This window comes from Otolemur garnettii, unplaced genomic scaffold (genome assembly GCF_000181295.1).
Source record: "Otolemur garnettii isolate 467f Iridium unplaced genomic scaffold, OtoGar3 scaffold00025, whole genome shotgun sequence".
Classification (NCBI taxonomy): domain Eukaryota; kingdom Metazoa; phylum Chordata; class Mammalia; order Primates; family Galagidae; genus Otolemur; species Otolemur garnettii.
In genome coordinates this window covers 9738683-9758738 of record NW_003852420.1, presented here as the reverse complement: position 1 = coordinate 9758738, position 20056 = coordinate 9738683, and the positions used below count along the sequence as shown (strand labels likewise).

General features: G+C 41.5%; 1 protein-coding gene across 2 annotated transcripts in view; it reads left to right on the top strand.

Moving 5' to 3' along the window:
* Positions 1-1888: 1888 nt before the first annotated feature.
* CRLS1 (cardiolipin synthase 1) overlaps positions 1889-20056 on the top strand; it is a 37228-nt gene continuing 19060 nt past the window's right edge. The window contains exons 1-3 of one of the 2 annotated variants that reach the window (XM_012804182.2): positions 1889-2496; positions 5364-5501; positions 10808-10937. In XM_012804182.2, coding sequence (XP_012659636.1) covers positions 2191-2496; positions 5364-5501; positions 10808-10937 — 574 coding nt within the window. In that variant the 5' untranslated portion in view covers positions 1889-2190. The remainder of the gene's footprint in view (positions 2497-5363; positions 5502-10807; positions 10938-20056) is intronic. The other variant, XM_003788021.3, reaches the window with a different exon arrangement.

Below are 20056 nucleotides of genomic sequence, written 5' to 3'. Positions count from 1 at the left end.
GAGCCCAGGAGTTGGAGGTTGCTGTGAGCTGTGATGCCACAGCACTCTACCCAGGGGGACAGCTTGAGGCTCTGTCTCAAAAAAAAGAAATTATAAAATAATTTCCTATATTTTAAGCATAGACTTTACCTTGGAGTTTCTAATTTTATATTGAAGAGAAAACAGAATAATATAATGAAATTTGCTATGTAGACAATTTGGGGGATAGTCTGTCTAAAAAATTACAACTCAGTATAATTCTATATACGTAAATATACAAAAAATGTATATGACTAAAAGTATTTAAAACAGAAAACCATGAATGATATTTCCAAACAGTGAGGCAAATACGTGAAGAGCTCAACCAATGGTGTTATTCTTGAAGGTACTGAGCCTGGATAAAACTTGATTACCATAAGTATATGGTATAGAAGCTGAAGAAACAAAGACAGTAACAAGTTAATTTAGAAAAATTAATCAATGATCATACAAATACCATAAGTAATAGGAATAAAGCCCACCAGAGTCTCAAATGGAAAAAAAACACAGTTGTGTCCTCAGCGACAAACATTAGAGGCAGATGAAGTGCAGACAGAATTTAAGGAACAGAGAGAAAAGAAATCGGAAGAGAAACTGATTGAAGAAATGTCTTAAATTAGGACGTGGAAAGAGTGAATAAGGCAATTAGGTGAGTTGAAATGGTAGGAGAGACTGGAATCCTGTCCACTCCCTCTTGCCAAGGTTAACCAGAATTGATGTCTACCTATAAGAATTGCAGGTGTTTGATTCCAGTATGTTTAATTATCCTTTTTACATTGTTCGAAGACAAATTTTATTTTCCTCTCAATGTCAGTATTTCAATGTGTGTAAGAAATTGAAGATATTCTTTTGACAAATGCTCAGAGCTACAATGTTCAATTTCTGTTGGTCTTTCCCTTTCCCACCTATTTGAACTAGGAGTTTAAGTGCAACTTTAAGGTGGGTAGGCCATCACACAGGGAGACAGGGGGGAGATAGAGAAGAGGCCGCAAGAACCATTCAAATTTCAGCTGGACACATCTCAACAAGCAAAAAGTTCTGTAACATTGTAAACCAACTAATAGTAACAATATATCTCTAATTAACATGCATATTAATCAATTAATGGAGTGATTCATAACTATTTTGGATATTCTTACAATAAGCAAGTTTCTTAATCCAAGTTTCCTTATCTATTAAAGGTAAAAATAGAACCTCTTTTAGAGTTGTTGTGAGGATTAAATGGGATGATGCACTATAGCCTGGCTACATACTAAGCTCTGTTTTCCAGAAAATAGTGATTGTTACTGACATTCTGTAATGTGCATATTTTGGTACATGCATCTTCATTCAAAAAGAAGGATAGTTTGGGCGCGGTGCCTCACGCCTGTAATCCTAGCACTCTGGGAGGCTGAGGCGGGTGCATTGCTTCAGCTCACGAGTTCGAGACCAGCCTGAGCAAAAGTGAGACACACCCCCCTACCCCGCCCCGTCTCTACTAAAAATAGAAAAACTAAGGCAAGAACTAAGGATCGCTTGAGCCCGATAAGGAGGTTGCTGTGAGCTATGACGCCACTGCACTCTACCCAGGGCGACAACTTGAGACTCTGTCTCGAAAAAAATAAAAAGACAGGAGGAGAGAGTATTTATTAATTACTTCTGTACTGGATGCTTTACTACTAATAATTAAACCTCCCTCGAGCGCCCTAGACCGCCGCGCACACCGCGGAGGGAGCCCTTCTGCAGGCCACCCGCTCGGAGGGTTTCAGGCCGGGGGATGGGATGGCTCCTCCTTCGCGGTTGCGTCGGCCGCGCGGTCATTCCACCTTGTTCACTCTGTCCCTTCCCACCCACCAGTAGTCTTGGCTCCGGGCTGCGGGTGGACAAGCGAACGCCGTTAGGCCTCGTGGGCTTAGGGGAGGCGGCCAGTGCGCGGCGCTCACCTCCCGCTGCCGCCTAGCGCGCTGGGAAGCCTGACAGCGGAGGTGTCGCAAAAGCGTCGCGAAGCCGTCCGCCCTTGGCGGCTCCTTGCCACCTGTATAAGCGGAGCGTGCAGGGGTTTGAAAACTGGTATGGAAACAGCTGTGGCCGAGGTTCCCCGCGATTGCTGGGACTCCATGGAGAAACGGTTCTTCGGTGTCCTGGGCTGCTGAACTCTCGCCGCCTGCGTTCCCGCGGCGCAGCCATAGGGCCATGCTGGCCTCGCGTGTGGTGCGCGGCTGGTGGGGGGTCCTGCGCGGCGCAGCCGGGGCGTCGGGGGCGCGGCCGGGCCGGGGGCGCACCCGAGGGGCCCTGCTGCCGCCCGCGCCCTGCTGCCTGGGCTGTCTCGCGGAGCGTCGGTGGCTGCGCCCGGCCGCGCTCGGTCTACGGCTGCGTGGGGCCGGCCCGCGGAACCACTGCTCGGGCGCGGGGAAGGCGGCCCCCGGGCCGGCTGCCGGACGGGGCGCCGCCGCCGAGGTCCCCGGCGGCCAGTGGAGCCCGGCGACTGCGGCCAGCCTGGTACGTAGTGAGGAGGCGGCGGAGGGCTGTCCTTGGGCTGGGATCGCGGCCCTGGACGCGAGTAAAGTGGTCCGGCCAGTCTAGCTCTGACGCTTCGGTTTCGGAACGTTTAAACCGTTCCCTGAAGAGAAGTTACCGGCGGGTCTTTCGGCTGGGATGAATGTCAGGGGCGCCAGTAGGGTCTACCTACCGTATCAGTGTTCAAACTTGAACTCTGCTCTCATCGCCCTTCTATTTGTACCCTGTGCTAGAAGGGCCTCTGCATACTGCATTGGTAAAAATAATTTCGCTTGTTTTATTCAAACTCTTTAAATTTTATGAAGTGAATCCCCATTGCTCAGGGAAAATCCGTGGGGATCATTTAACAGAGTACACGGCTCTTTTGCTTGCTTGTGCACGTTGGGGTCACATCATTTGGTGGTTGCTTTACACATGGTAGGATGAAGGATAATTGATATAGGTCATGATTAAAAGATTCTTATACTCTATAGAAAAAGGTTAACACTATTCTTGAGGTAACGGAGGGAAGTTCGCCCACTTACCTGTTGAATACTGCCCAGGTAGAAGACACCAGAGTGTAAGTGTGGGAGAGCTTTTGATGTCATGTTAGCAAGACTCATGCAATTATTACATCTTCAATTGTTATGTCTGCAGTGGCCCCTGTGCTGCTTTCATCAGTTGTACATCATGGGTTGAGGTGGCCACATCCTGGCAGGAGTCTCAACTCCACTAATAGCTAAAACATGTTGGGGTTTGAATGCTGGATGCTTTGAAGTTGTCATATCCTGGCTGATGTCCTTCCCAGACGGCAGTAGTTGGTCGAGTATACCACAGGTTATCTGGTTGGGTAAACTGAGATTAGCTCTCCTAATGTTAACTTTGAAACTTTTACAAATTTAATGGTTAGAAATTAATGAGGTATTTTAACTGAAATGTTTTGTGTGGAGCTAAAAAGAACCCCTTTTACTGTTCAACAACATTAGTCCAATGTATTCATTCAGCAAATGAAATTATGTTGCTGTTTGCAACTTTGTGTTTACCTTTGGCTTAGAGCTATCTCCAAGGTTAATTCTGGGTCTCTTGTTTCTGATCTTTTGATTTCTTTGTTCCTTTTTCTCAATCATGAACTGCATTTCTCTCTTCCCTCCTTCCCTGTGAGTTGCTGTAATATCAGATTGATAGTCGTTGCCACAGTGTGGTCAATAGACTTATCTTTTCTCTGGTCTCTGAAACTTTGATCTTTGAACTTGAAATTTGGAATATATTCCTAGAATTGTTTTTCATTATATAATGTGATCTTTCTTCCTTTTTTTTTTTTTGAGACATAGTCTCACTTTGTTACCCTCAGTAGAGTGCCGTGGTGTCACACAGCTCACAGCAACCTCCAACTCCTGGGCTTAGGCAATTCTCTTGCCTTAGCCTCCCTAGTAGCTAGGACTACAGGTGCCCACCATAATGCCTGGCTATTTTTTATTGCAGTTTGGCCGGGGTCAGGTTTGAACCCATCACCCTTGGTGTATTGGGCCGGCACCCTAGCCACTGAGTCACTGGCGCCACCTTGTATTTTTATTTTGTGATTGTTCCCTGGAGAATTTGAAGCTTTTCTATATCTTTCAGTGACAGTATTCTGCCACTTAACCCCAACAGCAACCACTGAATTATCCCTGTAAGCTGAGGTGCTTTCTTGCTATTTTTTTTTTTTTACTGGATTCTGTTTATAAACACAAATGTAGTATCTTTAGAGACTACCTTTGTTTTTAATAGGATAATTCATAGGATTTAAAAAATATGTGTCTTTAGAAATGGACTCTGCCACTTTTTAAAAAACCGAAATTAAGGTTTAGGCAAGTTGGTCACTTATTAAGAAAGAGGTTAAGTAGGGTTAGTTCTTGTGAAGAGAAAGTCCCAGGGGTCAGAGGTGGCATTCTTGACTCTGTATAGGAAAAAAAAAATCTAGGCTTTCTTGGTGTTATTTCTGTACCCTGTTGTGAAGGGTGTCTTAGCTCTACTGGGCAGAGGCTTTTTAAAGTTGAAATACCCTCTCACGAATCAGATTTTGTTTGGCAAGGAAGGGATGTTCTTCGGAGCAGCTGCCAAAGAGCTCTTTTGTTAGTGCCAACTTCAAACAACTTGGCTCCAAGTGAAGTTTCAAGGAATTGTAAAGCTTCCACATCAGAGCTGTATGAGCCCCTTAGTTTCTAGTTGATGGTCTTAACATTTCCATGCCTGTTTTGAGTAGAGTTGCAAAACTTTTATTTCCAAATATCTCAGTCCCTATCCCCATCTCCATTTTCTTCCAGCAATTCACTGACTTAGTGACAAGGTTAAAGAATTAAATTGGTTTTTCCCCCTCTTCATTCATATTTGTATTCATTGTGTCCAGCATTTAGCATTCTTTTGATCGATGTGTGTAGGGGAATGAGGGAGCTTATTTGCAATAAGGGTTTGAAGCTAAATTGCCTGGGGTTGATAATTTGATCTAGAAAGTGTCAGAAAGAAAGCCATTTGTCTACTTATAAGATCTTCCTGAAGTTTCACTTTTGAAAGAAGAGTATTGAAATTGAAAGTTCTGATTTCTTACATGACAGAGGATATGTTCTTCTGTCTCCTCTTTTTAGGAAGAAAACTGTAAGACCCTTTAGGCTGTTTGGGTGCATGACACATCTTCATCTTCTGTATTCTTAAAAGATGGTTTTAGGGAACCATGGAAAGGACAGAATGGATTTAAAAACTCAGTTTAATGTACTAAAAGTAAATGTTCCTGTAGCCTCTGACACATTACTGAACTGTATTTTTCTAACATACATAGTTGTTGAAAGTATGAATTCATAGTATTTCATTTAAATTTTGTTGTCTTTGTGTTTCAGTATGAAAACCCATGGACAATCCCAAATATGTTGTCATTGACAAGAATTGGCTTGGCCCCAGTTCTGGGCTATTTGATTATTGAAGAAGATTTTAATATTGCACTAGGAGTTTTTGCCTTAGCTGGGCTAACTGATTTGGTAAGTTGTAAACACACACCCATTTTGCTGTCTTTAATCCCAGAGTCTCTGCTACTGTACTGCCTAGCCTTAGTCTGCTTTTCCTTGAAGAGAAATCCTCAAGATGAATTTGACCTAGTACTTTGTGTAAGGACTTGTCTTTAGCATCTGTGTGGGACTCTTCTTCTGCTTATAATCTAAGGAAGAGGTGAAAGTTGTAGGGAAGAATAGGAGGGGACACTTTGTACTTTTGATTTTTAAATTCTTTGTTGGAGAAATACCCTTAGAAATTCCCTAAGAGCTGAGTGTTTGCTTTAGGGATAGAAATAAAGGGAGAATCTGCAACTGTTTTTCTATTTATTATGAACAGAAGGAAATACTCAAATCTGTAATAGGAGTTTGTTCTCCTGGTGGAAAGAAAAATAGTGGACCAGTTGTTATGACCCGGGGAACTGGGATGTGTTCAGGGAGCTTGTAGAGGTCAGAACTTTGCTCAGGTTGACTGCTAGCAGGAGGCCGTAGGTGCCCCACAGGCACGGTCCCTGCTGCGTGCTCCACTCCACTCTGACCCCCTTGCAGAAGGCTCTGCCCTGGGCTGGCCTTTTTGAATGTTGTTATTCCATTCACTTAGCACATGGAACAAAGGAGAGAAGAGCACCTTGGTACCATAATGTCAGTTTGAGCGGAGGGGAGGATTTATTTCGGTGATCTCAAACTAGAATCGGGAAGTAATTATATAACACAAGGCTACATTATGTATTAAATAAGCTTTAGTGGACTGGCTGACCCTAATTATGTGTGACATTATTTGTATTATTGCCAACCTTGTTTTATAAAAGATTTGAGATGCTTTACGAAATTACACGTCCTATAAACACACAGTTGAGGGAAAGATGAAAAGGTAGAGGGAATGTTGAATCAAGACAGAAATTAACGTGGAGACGCAGAGACATTATACAAGGCTGGTCTGAAGTCCATGCGAGCACCTAGACAGTCCAGTGATCCGTGCCTCTTCCTACTTTATGTTGGAAAAGCTTTAGTCAGAATTTATTTATTGAGACGGGAGAGGAACTAATTTTTTATTCACAAAAGTTTCATAGTGGATTCTCTGGTGCTGTTAAAAAAAAAGTACATAGTTCTTTGTATCATCAGCTATGCTGTTTGAGGTTTGTAGAAATAAAGATTCCACCAGCCTAACAGCACTATGGGGAAGAATGTAGAAATAGCTAAAGATTCTGGAGGGAAAATAGAGAAGAACATTTGTATCCTTAGATGATGTTTCCAAATATGCATCAAATGTAACCTCAAATCGGTCCTTACCTCTCTTTTGCCAGAATGTAGCTCCATTTGCACCATCTCTCTCCATCCTCCAAAGCTCTTCTTTTGTCCCTGCTTTTATCTCTGGAGGCTGAAGACCTCCACTCCTTGTTAATATAGTCTCTAAGTCCACGGCCATTATACTGATAATGAACATTTTTTTAATGTAACAGACACAATCTGTTTCAGTTACTGGATTCACCTTTTTTGGTCTTCTAGCAGTTTTGTTTGTTTGGGCTTTTTTCTTTTTCTTTCTTTTTTTGTTGGTTTGGTTTTTTGTTGTTGTTTTTTTTTTTTTTTTATGCTGTCACATGAGATTATAATATTCATTGAATGAGAGAAAGGCCTAAGTATATAGTAGCACCTCTATAGTTGAGGTCTGATTGTGTTATAAGAAGAGTCACTGGTTAGGAGGTTTACTATAGAGCACCTTCTTACATTGACCACCTCTTTAAGTTGACCTAATTTTCATAGACTGGACATGCACCACATGTACATATCAGTACTGTAGGCCTAGGTCCTTATGTTGACCACCTCTATATGTTGACTAGTTGGTTACAGTCCCTTGTTTGGTGGTCAGCTTACTGAGGTTCTACTATATAAAAGATGATATCTGTGGAGACCCGAGTTAACTGGTGCCATACATATTCACATTTATTTGATGGAAGTTTTAATGCCTACATGTTGGCTGCTGGGCAGAAGGCTGGATTCATCAGTTTGAGCAGGAGAATAATAAGCTGTGATTGTGTTATATGTAGGAAATGGATTATAAAAGGCAAGAGTGGAAGGGTGGTTAGGAGGCTTACAGTAATCTAGGGGAGGCAGTGGAGGGAGTTTGGAGTTAGAAGTGGATGGGTTTGGGATGGGTTTTAAAGATAGAGTTAAGATGTTGATGGGTTGGATATGTGGAGTGAGAGGAGGAGTCAAATATAAATAGTATACTTTAAAAAAAAAATTCTCTTTTCAAAAACCAGGTTCATGGAGGTCACTTTTCTGTGATAGGCAACATGGGGTTTAGGGAAGAATACCAAGAATTCTGGTGGCTGTCCACTTAGAGGTATCAGTTGAGAAAGTGCGTGTAGTAGTTAGGAGTTGAAGGAAGTCAGCATTACAGAGAAACCTATTTGGTAATTATCAGATGTAGTCAAGGTTAACTCATCTAGGCTGAGAGAAAAACACAGAAATGAGGAGTCAGAGAAATGAGCCACCAGGAGAACAGTGGAGAAGCCAGTAAAGGATGCTGAGGAAGAATTGCTGGCGAGGAAGGGTAGAAATTAGTAAATGGGGTGCCCTGGAGGGTACGTGAAGAAAGGACTTTAATTGTGTTGTGGTCAGGTAATTTAAAAATGCACAGTTCATTGGTGATTTTTATGAGTGTTCTCTCCAGAGGGACAGGGCTGTTTGGAGTGGGTTGAGGAGCAAATGTGAGGTGTAATGACTGTGGGTATTACTTTGAGGTGTTTTGCTTTGTAGGGGAATAGAGAAATAGGATCAAGGAACGGTCATTTCATTTTTAAAGATATATAATGGGGGATTTTGTTGTTAATGAACTAATTGATTAATTAAGTGATCAGGTAGAGGACAGGTGTGGTGGCTCATGCTTGTAATCCTAGCACTTTGGGAGGCCGAAACTAGAGGATTGCTTGAGGGTAGGAGTTCAAGACCAAACTGAACAAGACCAAGACCTAGTCTCCACCCAAAAATAGAAAAATTAGCTGGGCATGGAGGCACACACCTGTAGTCCCAGCTACTTGGGAGGCTGAGGAAGGAGGATCTCTTGAGTTCAGGAGTTAAAGGTTGCAGTGAGCTATGGTGGTGCCACTGCACTTTAGCCTGGCTGACAGTTTGAGTCCCTGCCTCAAAAATCTCAAATGAATAAATAAAGAAATGATCAGGTAGAAAAGGAGAGATTGATGATGCAGGAGTAGATGGGGAAGAAGAGAGAGAAGTCTGATAAGGTGAGGGCGTGGGGTCAAGCTTTAGGGAGGACAGACGGAAGAAGAGTGGATGCAAGTAGGGGTGGATTTGATGATGAGAATATGAGGAATTGCTGACCATGTTTTTCTTTTCTCTCCAGGAAAATAATAGAAATGGTCATAGGCTAGAGGGATGGAATAGGTCTGAGGTGAGAGCAGACAGGATGGAAAGAGAAGATAAATATAGTAGGTAGGCATAGGATTGCCAGGAAGTATTGAGTGCCCATAGGAGATTTGTGGTCACCTATTTGAAATGAGAACAGTCAGCCCAATTTTGTGTTTTCTTTTGAGTGTTCAGCTGCTTGGGGACAGGCCTGGAGTACATGGACAGTTGTGTTTAAGCAGTGTTGAAGGAGAGTGGAGTGAGGGAGTGACAGATGTTTGCAAAGGAGTGATGAGGTTGATGACCTTGGAATCTCATGTGGGTTCGAGGAATAGTGAGGACAATGGTAAAAAAGTGGAAGTCAAGTTTCCCGAGATCAGAAACTGAACTAAACCTGAACTTCCTAGGTCCCAGCTCCCCATTCTAGGTACTTTCTGTTAGAATGCATAAGAAGAAGATACATTCTGCCATTGTGATAGTAATAGCTAGTAACTGCTTTTTTTGAGGATTTACTAAGTGCTGAGTGCTGAACAAGTATTAATCACATTATATCCTGAAGACAACCAGCCCTTTGAGGTAGGTAATGCTATCTCTGTTTTTATAGATGAAGACACTTAGGCTTTAAGAGAGGCCTAATAACTTGCCTAGAGTCACACAGCTAGTAAGTGGCCGAGCCAGGACTTGAACCTGTTCTTTTCTGCTGCAAAGACCAAGTTGTTAACCACAGTTTACTACTACAACTGTCTCCCCTGTCTCATTGGAATACTTGAGATATGGGCAACTTACCTATCCTTTAAAATGTATAATGTTTAATTATATCCAAGTTAATTTTATCTTTTCCTTAGAAATAGGAATAGAAAATTCAAACATTTACTGAAGCTTGAAGAGAAATAAAATGGTTACAAGCCAGACAGGGACTTGGGTGAACCAGAGAACACTTGCTGGATAGGCAGTACTTGGTTTCAGTCTGTGTGGTAGCCTCCAGGTGGCCACATCTCTCCCTTTCTCAAGCTAGGCTGGAGATCTGGATTTTTTATGTGAAAATTTTGAATATTTAAATGTTGGTAACTAATTATAACTTTTAAAAGCTCTGGTAGGTCAAATAAAACTAGCCCGAGGGACCCATTTGGCCTTCTAGCAATTAGGTACGACTTCAGATTTTAAATATAATTTATTTCTAATAACAATAAATACTAAAAATAAGTAATTTAGGGCGTTGCCTGTGGCTCAAAGGAGTAGGGTGCTGGCCCCATATGTCCAGGTGGCGGGTTCAAACCCAGCCTCGGCCAAAACTGCAAAAAAAAAAAAAGTAATTTAAGTGTCAGATTTTAACTAGGCCAGATTCAGAGGATTGAGTTTTTTAGTCAAATGCAGGTAATGCAGACACACTCAGGATATGGAATTAACAGTGGTATTGAACAAAGTAAATTGAAAAGTAATAAGTGATAACAGAGAGAATTAGATTATGGGAAAGTAGGTAGGGGTAGTGAAGGTTGAGTGTCTCTCAGTTGAAGAGTCGTCCTTGCAAGTAAAAGCAGCTGTTTTGGCTGTGGCGAAACTAGCCTGAGGTTTGAAAGACAGGGTCCTAGACCAGGCTGTGTCTGTGCTATACTCTGTGAGGTTTTTTTGGTTCTTTTCCTCTCTAAATATGAATCTAGGTTCTTCCCTACAAAGTGAAAATATCAAAAAATGCCTGGAAGCCCATGAGGAAAAAAAGGTTTTATAGAAATGTGAAATTATTTTCCAACCAGTTGCTAATTTAAAAGCTAAATGTATGCCAGCTAAAGAATGAGAATGTTTTGGGGTACGAAACAGAAGAGATTTTGTTAACGTTTATGAAAGTATAGTTGTTAATCTGGTATCTCTTAAGCTTCAAGATATCTACTCTGTTCCTGTTATGACATTTATAAAAAAACAACTTCTATTTTCAGTTGGATGGATTTATTGCTCGAAACTGGGCCAATCAAAAATCAGCTTTGGGAAGTGCTCTTGATCCACTTGCTGATAAAATACTTATCAGTATCTTATATGTTAGCTTGACCTATGCAGATCTTATTCCAGGTAAGAACGCCGTCATGTGTGCTTTTAAATAGCACAGGGAAGAATGGCATTAGTCAGCTTAGGACTTCTATTGAGACACATGATTTTTGTTCCAAATATATATTTTTCAGCTTTAAACTGTTTCCCTAATTTTAAACTATTGAAGTGTTTTGATTGCCAAGATCTTTGTTTATTTTAGAGTTTATGTTCACATTATACTTGTAGAATTAGAGGTTTTCTTAGTAAGATTGTTTAGTATTAAAATTGAGCAAATATTTCACAATGCCAATTCACATTACTCTAGAATTTTGGGGGGCTATATTATATATTTTTAGTGCTTCATTTTTTGAAAGCAGTTTAACATTTTCCTATTATTGCCTATATTAAATACAGCTTAATCATAGTAAATGAAAACTTTGAAATCTTGAAGATGTCTGTAAAACTTATTACTATTATTTAGATCCTAGTATACAATATTCAAATGGTACATATACTTTGTCTGTTATTTGAATACTTTCTCTAACAAAATTTTGTGATCTTTTGCTTTGTATTTTGCATGTGCTTTTGTGGTTGTTCATTTTCTGTTTCAGTTGTATTTCTCAGTTTTTCTCCCTTAGTCTAGATTAATCTGGCTTTTTTTACCCAGGAGTTAGAAATCAGATCTGAAAACAAAGAAGCCGCTATGTGTTCCTTCAGTATCATGTTGTTACTCACAGATTGGTAGGAAGGAGCATAGTGGTGTTTCAAGGTGGAAATTCCTTTACTTTTTTCTTTTTGAGACAGAGTCTCATTTCTGTTGCCCACGGTAGAGTGCTGTGACATCATAGCTCACAGCAACCTCAAACTCTGGGGCTCAAGCAATTCTCTTGCCTCAGCCTCCTGAGTAGCAGGGACTATAGGCACCCACCACAACGCCCGCCTCCTTTTAGAGACAGGTCTTGCTCTTGCTCAGGCTGGTCTCAAACCTGTGAGTTCAGGCGATCCACCTGTCTCTGCCTCCCAGAGTGCTGGGATTACAGGTGTGAGCTACTGTGCCCAGCCCTCCTTTTCTTTTTTACCATTAGTCTTTTAAGCTTTCATACCAAATTAAAAAATAAGTTGGACCAAGGTTTATATTTTTATTCTGTTTTGAAGGTTAAATGGAGGTGTGTATGTGGTTGGCAGTAGGGGGGTTGTAAGGGCAGAGGTATTCTCATTCTAATGACTTTAGATAATTTTTATCTAAAGCAGGGGTGTCCAACTTTTTTTTCTTGCTGAACACTGAAAAACGAAGAGTTGTCTTGGGCCACATATTAAATATACAAACATTAATGAAAGCTGATTAGCAAAAAATAGGTCTTTGCATACTTTTGGTGATACCCAATACCATAGATAAACAGAAAAAGTCCTCACAAAATCAGCATGTGGCCTTTGGCTGCAGATTGGACACGCCTGCAGAACATTCTGGTGACATTCAAAATTCAAATGATCTTTGTGTGTGTGTTTTACACCTCCCTCCCATTTTCAGTATTACATTTTACTGTGCTGTTTTACAAAGTTTGTCTGGATCATTTCCCTATTGAACACAGACATTATTGTTATTTTTTTTTTAGACAGAGTCTTAAGCTGTTGCCCTGGGTAGAGTGCTATGACATCATAGCTCATGGCAACCTCCAACTCTTAGGCTCAAGCGATCTTCATGCCTCAGTGTTTCTATTTTAGAAGAGATGGGGGTCTCGCTTTTGCTCAGGCTGTTCTCAAACTCTTGAGCTCAAGCAATCCACCTGCCTCAGCCTCTCAGAGTGCTAGGATTACAGGCGTGAGCCACCGTGCCTGGCCCTAAACACAGACATTATTTCTGGGTTTTTGGTGTTATGGATGATGTTGCTTTGAGCTTTGCATAATTGGTATAGGTTGCTTTCCAGGATGAGACTTCTTTCATTCTGAAAATTCCATTTTCTCTCTTTTGATTGGGTCAGTCTTCCAGGCTCCCATGTCTTTCTTTTTGTTAAAGTACTCCCTTTGGCAAAGTACATTCTCCAGTTATTTTCTGTAAAAGGCTGTAGCATGGCAGCCAGAGTTTTAGAGGTCTTAGACATCTATAGTCTCATTGTTTTACCTTCTACATGTGATTGACAGTTGAACTAAGCATAATTTTTTAAAAATATCAATAGATGTAGAATGTACACATGTATTTTTGATACATGGATGAATTGTAGTACATTGTGGTGCAGTGAGGGCGTTTAGTGTACCCGTCAGCTGAATAGTATACATCATATCCGATAGGTAATTTTGATCCCTCACATTTTCCCACCTTTGCCCCTTCTGAGTCTGCAAAGTCTATCATGCCACACTGTATGACCATGCATATTCATCACTTAGCTCCCACTTATGAGTGAGTGCTATTTATTTATTTATTTGCAGTTTTTGGCCGGGACTGGGTTTGAACCGGCCAGCACCTCTGGTATATAGGGCCAGTGTCCTACTCTTTTGAGCCACAGGGGCTGCCCCATATACTATTTATTTTTCCATACCTGAGATACCTCACTTAGGATGATGGCTTCTAATTCCTTCCAGGTTGTTGCGAAAGACATCTATTTTGTTTTTTATGGCTGAGTAGTAGTCCATGATTTTTATTTTTCTCTCTATATATCCATTCATCAGCTGGTGGGCACTTCTGTTGATTCCATATCTTTGTGATTGCAAATTATGTTGCGGTAGACATGAGTGCATGCATCTTTTTAAAGTCTTATTTATTTTTTGGGTTTTTTTGGGGGGGGGGAGGGAGGGGCGCGTCCAGGATTGCATGCATCTTTTCTTTTAGTTAAAGTGGTATTGCTGGATGGAATGGTAGGTCTACTTTCAGTTCTTTTCATTTCTTTGAGGAATCTCTGTTGTTTTCCTTAGAGGAGGTTCTAATTTACATTCCTACCAACAGTATATAAGTATTACCTTTTTGCCACATCTGTACCAACATCTGTTGTTTTTTGACTTTTAATAATGGCAGGGTTAAGGTGGTATCTCATTGTAGTTTACATATTTTTTTTAAGAGATGAGTCTCACTTTGTCGTCCTTGGTAGGGTGCTGTGGCGTTACAGCTCACAGCAACCTCCAGCTCTTGGGCCTAGGCGATTCTCTTGCCTTAGCCTCCCCAAGTAGATGGGACTACAGGCGCCCGCCACAACATCTGGCTATTTTTTTGTTGCAGTTTGGCTGGGACCGGGTTCAAACCCTCCACCCTTGGTATATGGGGCCGGCGCCCTACTCATTGAGCCATAGGCACTGCCCTTCATTGTAGTTTAAATTTGCATTTCTCTGATGATTAGTAATATTGAGCCTGTTTCACATTTGTTGGCTGTTTGTATATATCTTTTGAAAAATGTCTGTTCATGTCTTTTGTCCATTTTTAATGGGGCTTTTTGTTTTTTTCTTACTGATTTGGGTTCTCAGTAGATTCTAGATATTAGTCCTTTGTTGGATAATTTTCAGATTTTTTTTTCCCATTCTGTGTATTGACTCTTGGTTATTTCTTTTTGTGTGTAGAAACTTTTTGGCTTAATGAAGTCCAATTTATTTATTTTTTGTTTTACCGTATTTGCTTTTGAGGTCTTAGTCATAAATTCCTTGCCTAGGCCAATGTCCAGAAGAGTTTTTCCTAAGTTTTCTTCTGGAATTTTTGTGGTGTCAGGTCTTATATTTAAGGCTTTCAACTATCTTAAATTAATTTCTGTATATGGTAAAGGGCAGGGATGCAGTTTTATTCTACATGTGGCTCTTCAGTTTTCCTAGCACCAGTTATTAAATAGGATGTTCTTTCCCCAATGTGAGTTTTTGTCTGCTTTGTTGAAGTTCATTTGTAGGTGTATGGTTTTATTTTCAGGGTTGTCTAATCTGTTCCAATGATCTGTGTGTCTCTGTTTATACCAGTACCATACTATATTTTTGTAGTATAATTCAAAGTTGGGTAATTGATATCTCCAGATTTGGTTTTTTAAAATCTAATCTAATTTAATGTAATTTATTTGAGACAAGGTCTTGTTATTACTCAGTGCAACCTCAAAATTCTGGGCTACAGTGATACTCCTGCCTCAGCTTTCTAAGTTGCTGCAAGTACAGGTGCATCCTGCCATACCCAGCTCATTTTTCTTTCTTTTTTTTGGGCAATTTTGGCTGGGGCCAGGCTTGAACCCTCCACCCCTGCTATATGGGGCTGGCACCCTACTCCTTAAGCCATAGGCGCCACCCTCATTTTTCTATTTTTTGTAGAGACAGGGTCTTGCTTTTCATCATGCTGGTCTCAAACTACTGGTCTTGAGTGATCTTCCTGCTTCAGCCTCCAAAAGTGCTGGGATTACAGGTATGAGCCACTGTGGCCAGTCCAGATTTGGTTGTTTGCTTAGGATTGCCATGGATATTTGGACTTTTTTTCAATTCCATGTGAAATTTAGAATTGTATTTTTCTAATTCTGTGAAAAATGGCATTGGCATTTTGATGGGAATTGCATTGAATTTAAAAATCACTTCAGGTAGAATGGACATTTTAACAATATTGACCCTCCCAGTCCACAATTATGGGATGTCTTTCTATTTCTTTGTGTCATCAATGATTTCTCATCAATGTTTTGTAGTTCTCCTTTTAGAGATCTTTTACTTTGATTAAGTATATTCCTAGGTATTATAGTTTGTTTTTTGCAGCTATCACAAATGGTATTGAGTTATTGATTGGATTCTCAGCTTGATTCTTATTAGTGTATAAAAATGCTACTGTTTTGTGTACATTAATTTTGTGACCTGAGACCTTATTGAATTCATGTATCAGTTATAGGGGTCTTTTGGATGAGTCTTAAGGGTTTACCAGATATAAGATCATATCATTGGCAAACAAGGATAGTTTGATGTCCTTTGTTCCGATTTGGGTGCCCTTGATTTGTTACTCTTGCCTGATTGCTCTGGCTTGGACTTGTGGTACTGTGTTGAATAGAAGAGGTGAAAGTGGACATCCTTGTCTTGTTCCTGTTCTCAGTTTTCCCCAATTCATTGTGGTGTTGATTGTGGGTTTGTTGTATGTGGTTTTATTGTTTTGAGGTATGTTCCTTCTGTGCCTAGTTTGTTAAAGGTTTTTATTATGTAGGAGTACTGGATTTTATCAAATGTTTTTTCTGCATCTATTGAGATAATCATAGGTTTTGTTTTTAATTTTGCTTGTGTGGTAAGTCACATTTATTGATTTCTGTATATTGAGCCATCTTTGAATTCCTGGGATGAAACTTACTTGATTATTGCAAATTATTGTTTGCAATTATTGTACTGTTGGATTATGTCTACTAGTATTTTGTTGAGGATTTTGCATCTCTGTTCAGAAAAGATGTTGGTCTATAGCAGCAGTTCTCAATCTGTGGGTCACAACCCACAGGAACTGTATTAAAGGGCCGCAGCTTTAGGAAGGTTGAGAACCACTGGCTGTAGTTTTTTCATTGTGTCCTTTCCTGGCTTTCATAACAGGGTGGGGTGCCCATAGCTCAGTGGTTAGGGCGCTGGCCACATGCTCTGGACCCATGGGTTTGAACCCAACCCCGGCCTGCTAAACAAACATAACAGGATGATTTATTTTAAGAGACAAAGTCCTTACCACCCAGGCTGGCTTGCAATGGTGCAATCATCGCTCACTACAACCTCAAACTCGTGGACTCAGGTCATCCTCCTGTCTCAGCCTCTTGAGTAGCTGGGACTATAGGTGCCACCATGCCAGGCTGATTTAGAGACAAGGCCTTGCTATGTTGCCCAGGCTGATCTTGAATTCCAGTCTCAAATGATGCTTTTGCCTTGGCCTCGCAGAAAGCTGGAATTAGAAGCACCACACTTAGCACTTAGCATTTTTGTTGTAAAGTAAACTCACTGCCATGTCATTGTACACACAGGTCCATTTCTGGGTTGTGTTGCTTTTCCCCCGTTGATTTCTGCTCTTTGTACCAGTACCATTCTTTTTTTTTTTTTTTGAGACAGAGCCTCAGGCTGTCCCCCTGGGTAGAGTGTCGTGGCATTACAGCTCACAGCAACCTCCAACTCCTGGGCTCAAGCGAGTCTCCTGCCTCCGCCTCCCAAGTAGCTGGGACTACAGGCGCCCGCCACAACGCCCGGCTATTTTTTGGTTGCAGCCATCATTGTTGTTTGGCGGGTCCGGGCTGGGGATTTGAACCCGCCACCTTAGGTGTACGTGGCTGGCGCCTTAGCCGGTTGAGCTATAGGCGCCGAGCCACCATTCTTATTTTTGCTTTGCTAGAAGTCTTGTTACCTGGCAGAACAAGTCCTTCTACTTTGGATCTTCTCAGCCCTTTCTATTTGGATATAAATTTTAGAATCACTTTTTCCCAGAATTTGTAATTCTCTTGAGAAAAATCTCCTTGGAATTTTGATTGGGATTTCATTGAATTTCTGATCTACTGTATTTTACTATGTATAATGCTCACTTTTCTGCCCAAATTTTGAGAGAAAAAGACGGGTGTGCATTATATGTACATGGGTAGTATAGTAGGAGGGGGAGCTTAGCGGGTCTCCCGGGGCTGCCATACCCTCCCATCTGGGCCTGCTGGGCACACGGAGTTCTAGTCCAGGAGGATCCGGGATCTGGTGGAAGTGGACCGGAGTGGCCTCTGCCAAGTGCCATAGTCAGGGGACGGGGCATTGGCGAGGCTGGTGAGGCTGGCTGCAGCTGTGCAATGCGAAGGCCAAGGCCTAAGATCCAGCTGGGCAGAGGAGACCAGGAGCCCTGTGCAGGCCCAGGGACCTGCCTGGCCGTCCACAGGCTGAGCAGCCTTAGAATCTCCCACCCCATGACAATGTGTATGGCCATCTCAGCCAGGGCCATCAGTGTGACAGGGAGGGAAAGGCTTCCAGGAGAGAGGGAAGAGGCAGCCTTCACAGAGCAGGTGGCTACAGGACGGCTCCCCACTGCACGGTTACCAGGGGGAGCATTAGCCCTTCCCGGATTTGTATGTCCCTATTGAAAGCCAGCCATTTTCCCAAGGGGCATTTTTCTGAAAATTTGGGTTAAAAATGTGGGTGCACATTATATACAGGAGTACATTATACATGGCAAAATTTGGTATTTGGGAAATTTGGCATCTTTACAACATTAGGTCTTCCAGCACACAAATGTGATGTATCTACTCTATTTATTATCTTCTTTAATATCTCTCAAAGTTCTATAGTTTTCTCCTGAGAGGTGGTAAACGTTATTTTTGTTAGTATTCCTAAGTACGTGATGATTCTTGATGCTTTATAAACAGTAGTTTTTAAAATGTCATTTTGTGATAACTCCTTGTAGATATGATGAAAATCAATTCTCTCTTTTTTTAATTGGGCAACACCTTTTCTGTTAAATAGAATGAGTATTCCCAGTTCTGTTTCTACTGGGAATGGTTTAATTTTTGTGTCTAGCAAAACTTGCTAACTCTTACTCTAGTAGCACAAATTCTGTTGGATTTTCTTTGTCCTCAATTATGTCTATAATTAATGACAGGTATTTCTTTTCCAGTCCTTTTATTGAAAAAGTAAAAAGTACATAGGAGTGAATAGGAGTGGTGTCTTTTTCTTATTCCTAGTCTCACAGAGAAAGCTTTTAACATTTTACTATTTTATTTTTATTTATTGTTTTTTAGAGATGGGGGTCTCACTTTGTTGTTCAGACTAGAGTGCAGTGGTATGACATAGCTCACTGTAGCCTTGAACACCTGGGCTCAAATGATCCTCCCACCTCAGCCTCCTGAGTAGCTACAACTATAAGTGCATACCACCATGCCTGGCTAATTTTTTAATTTTATTTTTTCAGAAAAGTTTACTGCCTTCCTCAGGCTGGGCCTCAAATAATCCTCCCTCCTTGGCTACCCAAAGTGTGGGAATACGGGGTGTGAGCCACTGCACGTAGTGAACGTTTCTCATTTAAAAATGATGTTTCCTATAGGGTTTTTTTTTTTTTTTTTTGAGACAGAGCCTCAAGCTGTCCCCCTGGGTAGAGTGCCGTGGCATTACAGCTCACAGCAACCTCCAACTCCTGGGCTCAAGCGAGTCTCCTGCCTCCGCCTCCCAAGTAGCTGGGACCACAGGCGCCCGCCACAACGCCCGGCTATTTTTTGGTTGCAGCCGTCATTGTTGTTTGGCGGGTCCGGGCTGGGGATTTGAACCCGCCACCTTAGGTGTACGTGGCTGGCGCCTTAGCCGGTTGAGCTATAGGCGCCAAGCCTCCTATAGGGTTTTGTAGATGCCGTTTTCCAGGTTAAGATGTTCACTTCTATTAGGAGTTAACAGTTTTTATCACAATTAGATCTTGAATTTTATCAAACATTTTTGGTGTATATTACTGTTTTCATATTATTGTATATCATTTTTTTCCCCTTTAAGCTCTGAAAGGGTGATGAATTACATTATTATCTTCTAATCTAAAATGATCTGCAATTCCTGTATAAATCCAACATGGCCATGATAGCTTATGAAGATATTGCTGGATTTGGCTTGCTAATATTTTGTTGGAATTTTCACATTTAGATTCACAAGATTGGCTTGGTGCCTGTAGCTCAGTGGTTAGGTTAGGGCACTGGCCACATATACCAGCGCTGGCGGGTTCAAACCTGGCCCAGGCCTGCCAAATAACAATGACAACTACAACAAAAAAATAGCTGGGGCATTGTGGTGGGCGCCTGTAGTCCGAGCTACTTGGGAGGCTGAGACAGAGAATCACTTAAGCCCAAGAGTTTGCGGTTGTTTTGAACTATGACACCACAGCACTCAACCCAAGGGCAACTGAGATTGTCTCAAAAACAATAAATAATGGGCGACGCCTGTAGTTCAGTGGGTAGGATACCAGCCCCATATACCGAGGGTGGTGGGTTCAAACCCGGCCTTGGCCAAACTGCAACAAAAAATAGCCAGGCATTGTGGTGGGCACCTGTATTCTAAGGGTTTGAAGTTGCTGTGAACTGTGACGCGCTGGCACTCTACCAAGCATGACATAGTGAGACTCTCAAAAAAAAAAAAAATAGATTTACAAGATTGTTTTGGAATTCTTTCCTTTGAATATCCATATTAGATTTTAGTATCAAATTTATGACTGGCCACAAAATGAATCTCTGGCTGCTTTTTCCCCTCATTTTTGGGAGATATTTGTG